Source organism: Heptranchias perlo, chromosome 9 (genome assembly GCF_035084215.1).
Source record: "Heptranchias perlo isolate sHepPer1 chromosome 9, sHepPer1.hap1, whole genome shotgun sequence".
Lineage (NCBI taxonomy): Eukaryota > Metazoa > Chordata > Chondrichthyes > Hexanchiformes > Hexanchidae > Heptranchias > Heptranchias perlo.
This window is the reverse complement of record NC_090333.1, coordinates 78,334,680-78,349,633: the sequence shown is the minus strand read 5'-3', so window position 1 is coordinate 78,349,633 and position 14,954 is coordinate 78,334,680. Positions and strand designations below refer to the sequence as shown.

General features: G+C 46.5%; 1 protein-coding gene across 1 annotated transcript in view; it reads left to right on the top strand.

Annotated features, from left to right (window-relative positions):
* Nucleotides 1-14,954, top strand: part of LOC137325558 (neurogenic locus notch homolog protein 2-like) — a 160,627-nt gene that overhangs the window by 76,316 nt on the left and 69,357 nt on the right. The window contains exons 7-9 of the mRNA XM_067990802.1: nucleotides 4,184-4,339; nucleotides 6,001-6,186; nucleotides 8,758-8,871. Of these exons, the coding sequence (XP_067846903.1) occupies nucleotides 4,184-4,339; nucleotides 6,001-6,186; nucleotides 8,758-8,871 (456 nt within the window). The remainder of the gene's footprint in view (nucleotides 1-4,183; nucleotides 4,340-6,000; nucleotides 6,187-8,757; nucleotides 8,872-14,954) is intronic.

Below are 14,954 nucleotides of genomic sequence, written 5' to 3'. Positions count from 1 at the left end.
CTGTCTCAAAGTTGAGACCATCCACAGAACTGCTTCGGAGGACGAGAGGGTGCTTCTCCTATCCGCTGCCTTCCACCCCCCCCCCTCAACCCCGCTTACTCCAACCACCCTTAAACTTTGCATTCATACTGACCTTGACAGCGTATCACTTTGCAACTTCCCTCTCTTCATTGTCACTGCCCCACACTCTTCTAAGCGACCCACCTTCTGCCCCCTTGATCTGCTTCCCACCCAACACCTGACCACTTAACTACCTTTCGTGGCCCCACTCCTCACCAACATTGTTAATGGCTCCCTTCATGCAGGCACTGTCCCTCTACCTTGCAAAACTACAATACTCGCTCCCCTCCTCAAAATGCCGTCTCTTGACCGACCCGTCAATCCCAACTCCTGTCCGATCTCCAACCCCGTCTTCTTGTCCAAAGTCCTTGAACGTGTCATTGCCTCCCAGCTGTGAGCTCACCTCCTTGTTCATGGTTAGATGGCTCTAATCTTAAAACCCAAGCTTGTCATGAAAAGGGCAGATTAAAGGAGGTAAGAAATAAGAACAGAAAATGCTGGGAAAGCTCAGCAAGTCAGGCAGGATCTGTGGAGAAGGAAACAGAGTTAACGTTTCAGGTCGAAGACCTTTTGTCAGTGGGTAGAATTCTTGTAGGACAAGCTGTTTGGGGTTGTCAGTAATGTAGGAACACTCACAACTCCTCACCTTGTCATTTGGAAAATAACGAAGAACAACAATCGCAATACTTAGAATCATAGAATCTTACAGCACAAAAGGAGGCCATTCAGCCCGTCGTGCCTATGCCGGCTCTTTGAAAGAGCGATCCAATTTAGTCCCACACCCCAGCTTTTTCCCCATAACCCTGCAAATTAGTCCTCTTCAAGTATGTGTCCCATTGCCTTTTGAAAGTTCCCATGGAATCTGCTTCCACTATTCTTTCAGGTAGTGCGTTCCAGATCTTAACAACCCTCTGTGTGAAAACACTTCTCCTCATTTCCCCTCTAGTTCTTTTGCCAATTATTATAAATCTATGTCCTGTGGTTACCGACCTATTTGCTCTAACAAAACCCCTCATTATTTTGAATACCTCTATTAGGTCTCCCCTTAACCTTTGCTCTGAGGAGAAAAATCCCAGCTTCTCCAATCTCTCCACATAACTGAAGTCGCCCATCCTGGTAAATCTCCTCTGTACCCTCTCCGAGGCCTTGTCATCCTTCCTAAAGTGTGGTGCCCAGAATTGTACACAATACTCCAACTGAGGCCGAACCAGTGATTTGTAAAGGTTTAGCATGACTTCCTTGTTTTATATTCAATGCCCCTATTTACAAAGCCATCAGCTTTCTTAACCACCTCATCAACTTGCTCTGCCACCTTCAAAGATTTGTGAATATCTTCACCCCCAGGTCCCTCTGCTCTTGCACCCCATCAAAATAGTACCATTTAGATTATCCTGCTTCTCCCTATTGTTCCTCCCAAAGTGCATTATTTCACACTTATCTGCATTAAATTGCATCTGCCACGTGTCTCACCAGTCTGTCTATGTTCTCCTGAAGTCTCCGACTATCCTCCTCACTGTTTACTACATTGCCAAGTTTTGTATCATCCGCAAACTTTGAAATTGTACTCCCTATACCCAAGTCCAGGTCATTTATATATAACAAGAAAAGCAATGGTCCTAATACTTCTACTCCCAACTGAGGCAAGAGGATGTGCCGAGGGCAGATGGTCCACTGGAGAGCTATCACCCCAGCTGCTCATGACCGTTATCCCCAATGGCTGCTTTGGGCACTAAACAAGCATTGCAGCTTTTTGGTGCTGTAACTTGTAAAATGTCCTTGCTCCCACTTGCAAGGCCAGTGACTTGGAAGGCTTCCACCAGGATTTTATTTTTTGGAAAGGATGAATTCTGTAGTGAAGCTGTAACATCCCAGCGGTAATTAAAATACCCACTTCATGCTTCAATCCATGGTAATGAACGTGGCGCAACATGCAGAGAAATTTATTTGAACCTGAGTGAGAGGCTTCCTGGTAAAGCAAAGCTGTCGTTTAAGGAGATGCCCGTTTGATGGGCGCACGCTCTGAATTCAAGCAATACCTTGTTACAATTGGAAGGGGTGTTCTCAACTCATGGGAGAAGCATGCGGAGTTGACTAATTATGGGTAATGTTATTAAGAACAGCTGCGTTACTGTGTTTTTTTAATATAATAATTCACCCTTCTGTGTGAGTTGCAGTCATTAAGCTTGACAGAGCTAGTGTTGAGCAGATACTGTGACTGACTCACTCTTGACCGTTGTCTTGCGTGCTGCTCAACAGTTAATTGCAAAGTTTTATTGCTTGCAAGCCAGCATTGCTCAATTGTACTGCATGTGTGTGGCTATCAAAGGCATATTCTTGCTGATAACCTCTCCCAGCTGTGAAGGAAACCGCCCATTTTTGTTTTGTTTTTAAAAGTAATCCCATTCTGTACTTAGGGTGCCCGGCATCAGTGGTCTGTGATGTTTTGACTTGTTACGCGCATCCTTTTTAAAGATCACCTGTCTCCAAAAAATACTGCTGTTGAGTTTAACAGAATTTAGTTGCTTCCCATGCTTTTTTTTCTGTTTAGTATCAGCAGTAAGTGCCAGTGACCTCAACAGGGTAACTGTCTGGGAAGAGTTCGACGGAACACGTGAAGGAGCTTGAACTAACATCTGCAGCATCCTGGTGATCCTGTCGTTTCCACTGTCTGATTCAGCTCCCACGGTTGGGTTCTGTAACTCCCTCATGCTGATTCCCTTGATGTCACCAGCACTGAGTGTTTACACCCACTTCAACAGCCAAGCGAAAAGGCTGTTCAAGGGAATCGAAGATGCCGTGGCATGGCAAGAATCCTGCTTTCAGATTGCACACCCGTTTAGAATTTAAGCATTTTCTTTTTCATTGAGATGCGATGCAGTGCAGGCAACACAGGCTACATGTCTTTTATCAAGATGATGAATCAGACAACAAGATGTTTTGGGTGTGAGGTCTTCCATGATAGAGCAGACTGTTGCTGTGTGACGACTGACATCCGGTAAAGATGCTAAAATCGGAAACAAGAAGTTGCATTTGTATAGAGCCTTTAACGGAGTAAAACGTCCCAAGGTGCTTCATGGAGGTGTAATCAGCCACATGGGGAGATGTTAGGACAGGTGACCAAAAGCTTGGTCAAAGATGTTGGTTTTGAGGAGTGTCTTAAAGGAGGAGAGAGAGTTGGAGAGGTTTATGGAGGGAATTCCAGAGCTTAGAGCTTAGATGGCTGAAGACACGGCAGCCAATGGTGGGGCAGAGGAAGTGGGGGATGCACAAGAGGCCAGAATTGGGGAAGCGCAGAGATCTCGGAGGGATGTAGGGCTGGAGGCGGTTACAGAGATAGGGAGTGGCGAGGCCATGGAGGGATTTGAACATAAGAATTTTAAAATTGAGGCATTGGTGGACCAGGAGCCAATGTCGGTCAGCGCGTGCAGGGGTGATGGGTGAATGAGGCAGCGCAAGTTAGAATACGGGCAGCAGAGTTTTGAGTGCACTCAAGTTTATGGAGGGTGGAAGATGGGAGGCCGGCCAGGAGAGCATTGGAATAGTCGAGTCTGGAGGTAACAAAAACATGGCTTCAGCAGCAGATGGACTGAGGCAGGGTCGGAGGTGGGCGATATCATGGAGGTGGGTGGAGGTGGCCTTGGTAATGGAAATCTCAGCTCAGGCTCAAATAGGGTACCGAGGGCTGCGCACAGTCTGGTTCAGTCCGAGGCAGTGGCCTCCTGTATCAGTAAACCCAGCTCCCTGGGACATTGTTCACATTAGGCTTATAGGTGCAAGTGGGGCACCACAGCTTGGCTTACTACCGTCCTCGCCTGACGTGCGCTTTAAAGTCACAATCGCAAGGCAAGAGTCGGAAGTGGGAACTTCCTTTAAACTTACCCCCTCTCCCTGTGGAGTGGTAGAGAGAGGAAATTTATAACAGAAATAGATTTCGGGAACAGGCTGTAAATTGTACTGTTGGAATCCACTGGGGCTGATTTAAATGGAGAGATTCCTTTTTTGGGTGGGGAAAGGATAGTAATAATAAGTATTCTTAATTCTGTTCATTCTGCTCCTTCCCTCTCCATTGAGCAAGTAGTATATGTTTTATTTGTATGTATAATAAGTGTTTCTTTATTTTTAGGGATCTTCTGTCAGGTGGATGACGCCTGTGTTAGTAACCCCTGTCACGAAGGAGCCACATGTGAAACCAACCCTCTCAAGAGCAGTTTCTTCTGTAGTTGTCCCCTTGGATACAGGGGGACTGTCTGCGATGAGGATATCAATGAATGCTCCCTAGGTAAGCGTCTGGACATTGGATAAATCGTCATGTTGCCACGTTGGTGGTTGTGATCTACAGATGACCAATTGAGACTTGTTCTTGGAAAAATTAATTCTAGGGATGTGGGCAAAGCTGGCATTTATCGTCCACCCCAAACCACCCTGAGAAGGTCATGGCGGGCCGCTGCCTTGAACCGCTGCAGTCCCGTGTGATGAAGGTGCTCCCACTGTGCTGTTAGGGAGTTCCAGGATATTGATCCAGCGACAATGATGGAACGGCGATATATGCCCAAGTCAGAATGGTGTTTGCCTTGGCGGGAACATGGAAGTGATGGTGTCTCCATGCGTCTACTGCCCTTGTCCTTCTGGGTGGTGGAGATCATGACCACTAAGAACCAATCTCCTTTCATGTACCTTTAAGGGAGAGAGAGAGAGAGAGAGAGAGAGAGAGAGAGGACTTTCCACTGGAGCAGTCTCTGATCCAAAAGTTTAAAAAAAAACATTGCTTTCGCTCACTCTGTCACCTCGTTCCCTGTTCAGAGTTTGGCTATTTCCTGATTATGAAAAATCTTGAGCATTTTGGTGCCACCTGCCATCGCAGTGGTTTTCACATGCTCTGCATAACATATTACACTGTGCACGGTTTTTGAAATTGTTGGTACCCAGTCGCTTTAATGCTATCAAGGCTGCTGCTGCAGGTAAGACTTAGGAAGGAATTATTGCGGCATGTCAATGAAATCTTGCTATAGCATGGTGCTCCACTTGTGTGATGGTCATTTATAGCATTCCATAGGAAGATGAAATTTATAATCCATCTGATTTGTGTGAAAAATAAATCATACCCAGTTAGCATTTTCCCCCTTCTTTTGCGTACCAATTCTCCCCTCCAACACACACGCACACTTTTTTGACTAACTCTATCTGGGGTACAGTTTCATTCATGCCCATCATTTGGTACCCCACCCAGTGAACTCAGCTGGTTATTGGAGCCTGCTGGGTGTCACAGCAGAGCCTGATCTTGTCCTCACTCGATGGTCTGTACATGCGCACTTTCCTACTGGGGTCATTGGATAGCGATCACCAAAGGGATCCGACTGTGGTTCCCCTTCCCTGAATCGGGGTCGGAGGCCCATTGCAGTGCCGTGGAGCACAGACTAGGGATACCCTCTGCCCTAACTTAGAGCCATTAGGGGAGCAAGCACAATTTTATTTATCTGTTGAACTATCCTCTGTCACTCCCTCCAAGTTCCCTAAAGACAGGAGGCAATATTTTTTGTGTTTGTCGTGAAAATATCAGAGTTGTGATATGGATTTTGCAGTTGTGACCCCCCCCCAAATGTTGAGTTCCTTGTCCCGACGGTGCCTGGCGCCTACATGCCAAACAGGGGCCTCTGCACAGGAAGGAGATTTGTCTCTGGGCTGTGATTAACACAAAGCTTAGGGGCAGATGGCCTGCTCACTTGGCAGGGTTGACGGTATGTGTAGCAAGGAGATTAAGTTTTGGGGGAGGGCAATAACTTTTAAAAAGAGGGCGTATGTTTCTCATACCGTGGGAAAAATGGGATAGTGTGTACTGGTGTTGCTACTTTCCTTCCCCCGTCATTGACACTCTACAGGACACGATGGGTAGAGTCCAAACACATGTCACTATCACTAACCTTTCATTTGTTTCGACTGTAGGAGGCAATCCCTGTGAACATGGAGGGAAATGTGTGAACACCAAGGGCTCCTTCCGCTGTGAGTGCGCCGTGGGTTACACAGGACCGCGCTGCGAAATGGACATCAATGAATGTCTCGCCATGCCGTGCCAGAACGATGCCACCTGCTTGGACCAGATTGGTGAATTCAAGTGCATCTGTATGCCAGGTGAGAATTGACGGGGCAGAAATGTGGTAAACTCGCTGTAAATAGAAACTACTAGATGGCGGGGGCGGGGGGGGGGGGAAGAAAAGTCCCTAGGTCCATCCAGGTTCATTTTCTACCATCCTGGCAGTCGCACGATACGACGATAATGGAGTCTTTGACTAATCACGGCAATCAAACTCTATCGATTAGCCTACCACAGACCCAGACATGAGGCGAGGAAAACCGCCAGTATAAAATAAATCGAACAGTAAGCTTAAATGGACAAGCAGTGGACTGCAGCACAAGTTAATTTATGGGTTGGTTTAATTAGTAATGCAAATGGAGAAAAACCAGTAAGTAGCAGCACAGCTCATGTTTGGCAATTCTTCAGGCAATATTTTATGTAGGTGGTCGGACTGAGTAACTCAACTTAAACATGTTTACCTTTCAACAATGTACGTTTTATATAATGAAACAATGGCATGTTGAATAGATGATGTGAATAATCAAACATAAATTGCAGTCTTTCATAGGAGACACATATACATTTACATTATGTATGGAGATTATCATAGAAAGACCAGAGAAGCCTGCATGGCCACTTTTTGGGATTGACATTGGGTTGTCCCTTATTGCACACCCAAGATCCAATCCAGAATCTCATGGTTGGGGCTGGTGCTCTGGTCACTGCTAACGGATGGCTTCTCACAGAGGTAGTACAGTTACATCGAGTTACAAATTATAGCACTGAAACAGGCCATTCAGCCCATCTGGTCTATGCCGGTGTTTATGCTCCACACGAGCCTCCTCCCTCCTTCATCTAACCCTATCAGCATATCCTTCCATTCCTTTCTCCCTCATGTACTTATCTAGCTTCCCCTTAAATGTGTCTTTGCTATTCGTCTCAGCTGCTCTTTGTGGTAGCGAGTTCCACATTCTAACCACTCTCTGGGTAAAGAAGTTTCTCCTGAATTCCCTATTGGATTCATTAGTGACTGTCTTATATTAATACCTCTAGTATTGGACTCCCCACAGGTGGAAAGATTTTCTCTGTCGACCCTCTCAAACCCTTTCATTATATTAAAGACCTCTATCAGGTCACTCCCTCAACCTTCTCTTTTCTAGAGAAAACAGTCCCAGCCTGTTCAGCCTTTCCTGATGGGTATATCCTCTCAGTTCTGGTATCATTCTTGTGAATCTTTCTTGCACGCTCTCCAGTGCCTCAATTTCCTTCTTATAATATGGAGATCAGAACTGTGCACAATACTCCAAGAGTGGTCTAACCAAGGTTCTGTACAAGTTTAACACAACTTCTCTGCTTTTCAATTCTATTCCTCCAGAAATGAACCCTAGTGCTTGATTTGCCTTTTTTATTGCCTTACTAACCTGCGTCGCTACTTTTAGTGATTTGTGTATCTGCACCCCGAGATCCCTTTGTTCCTCTATCTCATGTAGACTCTTATTATCCAAGCAGTGTATGTGGTCTCCTTATTCTTCCTACCAAAATGCAACACCAGTCTGTTATGAACATACCAATATGCCAGAGTTTGGCCTCTTCTTCCAGCACACAGAAATCTGCTTGCAGAAATTTTTCTTCTCCTCCACAGTCCTGACACCGGCAAAAACATTCCTGTCATCTGTGAACCTGCAGACTATTTCCCCCGCACCTCTGTCTGGGCCATTTGCAAAAATAGTAGAAAGCAGTGTCCCTAACACCGATCGCTGGTCACCGGCCTCTGATTCTAGCCTATTGCGCCACATAGTGGTAGGATGTGGGTTTGCACTTGCAGTTCCTCGGCCACCAAGTTTCCGATCTCTGCTACGTTACAGATGAGCATCGGCCATTGTGGTGGGTTCCGGTGCCTGGGCTCCTGATACCACACGTCCAATAACCAGTTAGATCGGAAGAGCTGTGAGAGCATAGAAAAGCTCTGGGAATAGCTCATCCACGTCCCTGCTTCTACAAGAATGTTATAACTTTCATTTATACAGCGCCTTTCACGACCTCAGGACGTCCCAAAGCGCTTTACAGCCAATGTAGTACTTTTTGAAGTGCCATCACTGTTGTAATGTAGGAAATGCAGCAGTCAATTCGCGCACAGCAAGCTCCCACAAACAGCAATGAGATAAATGACCAGATAATCTGTCTTAGGTGTTGGTGGAGGGATAAATATTGGATACCAGGGAGAACTCCCCTGCACTACTTCGAATAGTGTCAAATGTCCACCTGAGAGGGCAGGCTGGGCCTCGGTTTAACGTCTCATCCGAAAAACGGCATCTCCGACAATGCAGCACTCCCTCAGCACTGCACCAAGTGTCAGCCGAGATTTCGGAGTGGGACTTGAACCCACAACCTTCTGACTCAGAGGCAAGAGTGCTACCAACTGAGCCACGGCTGACACCTACAAGTGAGGAATGATGTAGAGGATGGAAGGAAATAAATAACTTAGCCGAGCCCCATCCTCGTTCTGTTGAGATCAGAGTTTGTTGTTGAATGTCGTTGATCACTGCCAGGTTTGTTGAGACGTAAACTTGTGTTAGAAGAGTTTTTAAAAAGCTTTTCACCGAGACTTGATGTTTTGCTGTTACCAGGCTTCATGGGGACGTACTGCGAAATGAATATGGATGAGTGCGAAAGCCAGCCATGCCTAAACAACGGCGTGTGCAAGGACGAGGTGAACCGATTTGCCTGCAAGTGCCCGCCTGGTGAGTAGAGTTTGTAAGATGCAAAGAACTGTCTCTTGGAAAAAAAGAAAGAAAAGTAAGGCAAAAGCCCCAGCGTAGATTTCCCCCTCGGTGCCCTGGCCTGGATGCCGTCCCCCTCGGTGCCCTGGCCTGGATGCCGTCCCCCTCGGTGCCCTGGCCTGGATGCCGTCCCCCTCGGTGCCCTGGCCTGGATGCCGTCCCCCTCGGTGCCCTGGCCTGGATGCCGTCCCCCTCGGTGCCCTGGCCTGGATGCCGTCCCCCTCGGTGCCCTGGCCTGGATGCCGTCCCCCTCGGTGCCCTGGCCTGGATGCCGTCCCCCTCGGTGCCCTGGCCTGGATGCCGTCCCCCTCGGTGCCCTGGCCTGGATGCCGTCCCCCTCGGTGCCCTGGCCTGGATGCCGTCCCCCTCGGTGCCCTGGCCTGGATGCCGTCCCCCTCGGTGCCCTGGCCTGGATGCCGTCCCCCTCGGTGCCCTGGCCTGGATGCCGTCCCCCTCGGTGCCCTGGCCTGGATGCCGTCCCCCTCGGTGCCCTGGCCGTTTCTTGGAGCTGTTCACATTCCTGTGGGAAATTGGACTTTGGTCCCTGCTCCACACAGATTGTGTCAGCTGGATTTTATTGCAAGATTTGTTTTGTTTAAAGTGGTTACAGTACTCCCGCAAATAGCAGGCGCGCTGATGTTAATGCAATTCACCTGCTATAAGGGGTGGACAGTAAAACTAATCATGTGACTACTAGTATGGGCAACACCACAGGCCCGCGCGCGTGTTCTCTCTCTCTCTCTCTCTCTCTCTCTCTCTCTCTCTCTCTCTCTCTCTCTCTCTCTTTTCACTCTCTTTTTCACTCTCAACTCTCAACTCTCAACTCTCACTCTCTCTCTCTCTCTCTCTCTCACCTTTCCAGCTCTCGCTCTGCTCAACACATGAGGAGCAGATGTGAGTGTGTACCACACGTGAGTCATGGCTTCGGGAAGAATGGGTGCTCGAGTTTGCTGTTTAGTGCATTCCTTTCACTTGAATATCCAGCAGTCGCTGTGTGACAGCAAACTGTGAGGATCCTGTGTCCGGCTTCAGCTTTTAAATAGTATTCCTGGGTTAGGAACTTTATGTACTTGGGGAAGGTATGGAGAGTTAGGTGACGTCAGGAACGAGCTGTGAAGACATTTCATGCAGTGGTGGCGATGGAATGGTAAATGGCTGTTCATAAGGATGTCACCTTTTGGTAATGGTCATCCCAGAACTGGCATGTGGGTGTTCGGAGAGACTTCCCATTCAATGGGCATTTTCATAAGGAGCCACAATCCTGCGCAGGGTTTCTCAAGCTGGAATTTTTTTTTTTAAAAAAGCATCACCTGCGTGTTTCTGAGACCCTGGTGCACGGTAACTCTGTGTCATGACCACCATGACGGTGCTGTTCTTTAGAACGCGCTTCGCTACTCATAACCATGTCATTTCTCCGACAGTAACTAATAATAAATTATTCAGACAAGGGATTTGGTCAGTCATCTCACAATAGACCTCACTGTCCTTTCATAACTGGCCATGTTGTCTGACACTGCTGTATATTTTTAAAGAAAGCAGTTCATAGCCCTCGTAGCGGCTGACTGCTTCTGACAGGACCCATTCTACTCAGTTAATCCATCAGTGCTGCTCGAGAAGAGGGCCAGCAGAGCAGAGGAGCCCTGTCTGCTCTGAATACCAATGGCACTGCAGCCTCGTTGCAGAGTGGGAAGGAATCCGCAGAGGCCACTTTTAATGCACACAATCAGAGTACTGTTTCACACTGTAGGACAACAGCATTTGTTAGATTTTTCTCTTCCCCTTTCTACCCGCTACCCCCCCACCCCCCCAAAAAAAAATAAGAATGTCCTCGTTACTGAACTCCCTGTGAGAGGAGGCCAAGTTCTGTGAACTCTAAGCTGCTCACTTTTGAATGACAGCACTCTTAGTGCTAACAACCTTATAGCTCACTGTAACGATCAAGGGGGTGGTGCAGGGGGAAGGAGAGATGGAGAGAGGGAGAGTTAAGAGCTGAGTCAGAAGCTTGCACTAAGACAGTTTGTTGAAGGCTTCAGATTGCGGAAAGAAAACTCGCACGGCTTATGAAGAGGAATAAAAAAAAAATTGGTTTTTTTTTTCCCCAGAAACCTTTTCAGGAGTTTTTCCTTTTCAGGAGCATTTGTTTGGTTGTCCTATGTCTGCAATTAAAATCCTGCTGGACCGTGCGTGTACTTCTACAACTAATGGAATGTGTCTTTCCCCCCCTCCAAATACTCAGAATAGAAGAGGCCACTCTGGTCCCTTTTGTATTATTGAATCGTACAGCAGGTGATGGGATCTGGTTCTGGTTTTTTTTCCCCTTTCCCTTTCCCTGCTACTACTGTTCATATTCATGTGGCTGATGGTTTCAGAGATAAAACTGGTTAACAGCAGCCTTCTGTTAATTAATTCGTAAAATACCTTTTTTATATATATCTTTGTGTGTATGTATGTGCGTGTGTGTATGTATGTTATAAAAACCCAGCAACCTCCGCCAATAGTCAGTCTGCACTTAGTGTCCAGGCATTTATGTGAATGGTGGCCACTTGACTGAGATACTGGAGAATGACTTGTGTCTGTGGAAAAGCATCTCAGCAAGCATTTAACGCCATCAAGAGGAGTGGAGAGAATTGGCAAGTCCAAGAAGAAAAAAGGGGACGTAGATATTTTATTCATTAATTAACAAAGCGTTGCAATAACAGTTCGATTTTATCTCTGACAACCTCAGTCATATATATATTTATTGTGTGTGTGTATGTGTGTACATTCATGTGCCTGCTTATGTGTATATGTATATATAGGTATTTGTGTGTATGTATGACTGTACATAGAGATATATGTTCAATATATTTTAACGTATGTCCTTTTTTCTTAGCTGTTATTGATATTGGCTTTGAAATGTCCCACTCACAGAAGTATACTTGCCTTAACTGTGCCAGATTGTAAGAGGACCCTTATGCTGATGGTTTCATTTGCAGCAGGCCTGGCGTTTCCAGGAACTCTCTTCAAATCCCCGCCATTGGCTTTGAATTCAAATTACACTAAATCTGGGTCGCGGTGTCTCTTTTCCTGAAACTAGATTATTGCCGAAGTAATGCTTCAAAAATCATTCAAATCCTTATCCATTTTCTTGTTTCCTCTGTGATTGTTCTCCCCTTCTGGTCTGTGCAAGGTGCCAATCATCTGCAGCTAAAAGGACAAATGGCCTTGCCGATGCCATTCTGAACCTGAAGCTGGGGACAAATGGACTCTGAGCTCCCAGGCCCTGTCAATCCCCATCCTGAACCTGTAGCTGGGGACAAATGGACTCTGAGCTCCCAGGCCCTGTCAATCCCCATCCTGAACCTGTAGCTGGGGACAAATGGACTCTGAGCTCCCAGGCCCTGTCAATCCCCATCCTGAACCTGCAGCTGGGGACAAATGGACTCTGAGCTCCCAGGCCCTGTCAATCCCCATCCTGAACCTGTCGCTGAGCGAAAATGGACTACCAGCTCCCAGGCCTTGCCAATGCCATTCTGAACCAGTATCTGGCACAAAGGCATCTATCCCTTATTTACCTCCCTTTTCCCCCCATCAGGGGGTGTTTCCTGATGCTGATATATGCAAGATACACTCTGCCTTAGCTCTCAACGGGGCTGCGCATTGGTGCTCTTAATGTTATCACTGTTAAGTTTTCTGACCAGCTCGGGTGCCCTTCCATCTTTGGCCTTGCAGCCAGATGGTAGTAGAGCTCTATTCCCAGCCCTGCTCGCCTTCGATTTGGCAGTGTAATAATTGCAAATTCTTCACGGTCTGCATGATCCTGATTAATAAGGAAACCCACCTTTTGAGGTGGGACCAGCTCGAAACACGACGAGACATTGCTGAAGCATTTGTTGTGAAGAATTAAACGTGTGCAAGGTCTAGGCCAGAGCTGAACATCCTGGAATTTTCAGGGAATGTAGTGAGGGAACAGGTGAGTGTCTGGAGTAATTTTAGCATCTCCACAAACTCAGGAGCTATACCTGAAACTTGGAGCAGAGCAAATGTCATTGAACTATTCGGAAAAGAGGGAGTGTGATGTGAAGCTGCAGATTGCAAGGCAGTTAGCCAGACATCTCTAATAGAAAAATACTTGAACATTTTGCTGTGTGCTATCGATGCTCATCTGAAAAGTACAGAGGTCATTAAGAGTAATAGGCATGGATTTAAAAGCAACAGGTCATGCAGCATCAATCTGCTGGAATTTGAGGTAGTAATTAAACTAATGGGTCAAGGCTTTCCAATGGGTATCATTAGTAGTTCTTGAATTTTTGTAGTTTCACATGCGAGGCTTTTAAAGAAAGGTAAAGGGAATGAAAGTCTAGATGACATTATATTTTCTGAACCAAGTACTTGCATGTCCCTGAATGGTGGGGAAAATATTGAAGTAAATGTATGTGTATTGCCTTTCGTTATTTTTTGGTCTCAGAGACCTGCCGTTTTGGATCTCCTACCATTATGTGACATCAGTGGAAGTGCCACTTGTGTCTCAGAGCAGCTCTGTTGACTTCAATGGGAGCTAATCTGGAAGCACCAGCCCATTGAAAAACACCGTACCAGCTGAGTATGTGACAGTGATGTAGAAATATAAGGGAACAAATCCATTTTCATTGACTTTTGTTGTATGGAATCTCAACCAACCAAACGCTTTGACTCTCACCGTTCACAATCCCAAGGGAACAGACCCCTTCCCATTGGCATTCATTTTACAGAATTCCAAGAAATCAAATCCTTTCCTATTCACGCTAGTATAGAATTCCAAGAGGGCCAAGCCACTTCCAATGGAGTTTCATTGTACCGAACTCAAAGGCACCAGGTCTCCTTTCTTTATGCAAAATTGTAATGAGCCAAACACCTTCCCATTCACCTGTTTTATATACCATTTTTCAGTGCTTATAAAGCTCATTGCATTAAATAATCCACTACCCAGTTTCCTCTTGAGGCTGGCTTTTATAAATCTAATCACTTCTCTGCAAAGTGAAGGTTTTGGAAGTTTTTTTTTTATTTTGCTCAATGAATAGACCACAGCACAAAGAATTTTGTAAACCGAACGTTCTGGACTGGAAACCTTGGTCCAAGCATGCCTTGGCAATTTATCAGGGTTCAGTTGGAACACAGGCTGTAGCTTTGGTGACGTGCATTTTTATGCCCTTTCACTTGCTCCACAAGTGAACAGTTTCACCCTGTGACACTCTGAAACTGAAAAATGTGCAACCCTGTGAGCCTTCGCTCAGTCTGCTCTGTTTCAGCGTCGGACCGGGGTAGAATTCAGGGACGCGTCAAAGGGATAACGAGAACGAGTTCAATGTTATTTATCGGGCTGGCGATCTTGATTCGGAAAGGATGGGGTTGTGCCGAACTGTGATGACACAGTCCTTCCTGGAAAGCTCTCCCAAGATTCCTGGGGCCCGCGAGCAGCTCTGTTGTCCGGTGCACAAAGAAGCAGAATTCCAGGGCTTGTGTCGGCTGTTGCCAGGCGGCAGCTCAGGCTGATGTGTCATCTGAACCAAAAGGCAGGGCCTCGTGCCCCCGGGGGCTGTTCAGCTCAGTCCAGCTCACTGCTTCCTGCTGCCTGTCAGCACTTTAGCTGGCCACTGGCTATCCAAGCTCCTCTCACACTTGAGCAAAGCAGAAAAATCCCTTCGTGCCGGTTGCCAGAGCTGTTTAGATGGGGAGCTTTGAGTGTATGTTAGTTTTATAGAGGGTTTTTTTTGGCGGGGGTGGAGATGGAAGAGGAGAAAGACGAGTGTGAAATGAAGTTGCTGCATATTTTACTGGACCGCTCCATATTCCCAGCAGGGATTTTCCTTTGTCCCGAATGATGCTGAGTATCGCACGTTGTCGGCCAACAATTTTGTTTCTAAATTGATATTTTTAAGAGTTAAAACAAGGTTTGACATTATTGGAGTTAAAACTCACATCGTCAGAGCTCCCAGCTGAACCCTGATTTCACTGTTTTTAAAAAAAAAATGTTCTATAATATTTGCTGTTTCCTTATCCCTTCTGTCGTCATTTGGCATGAGCTG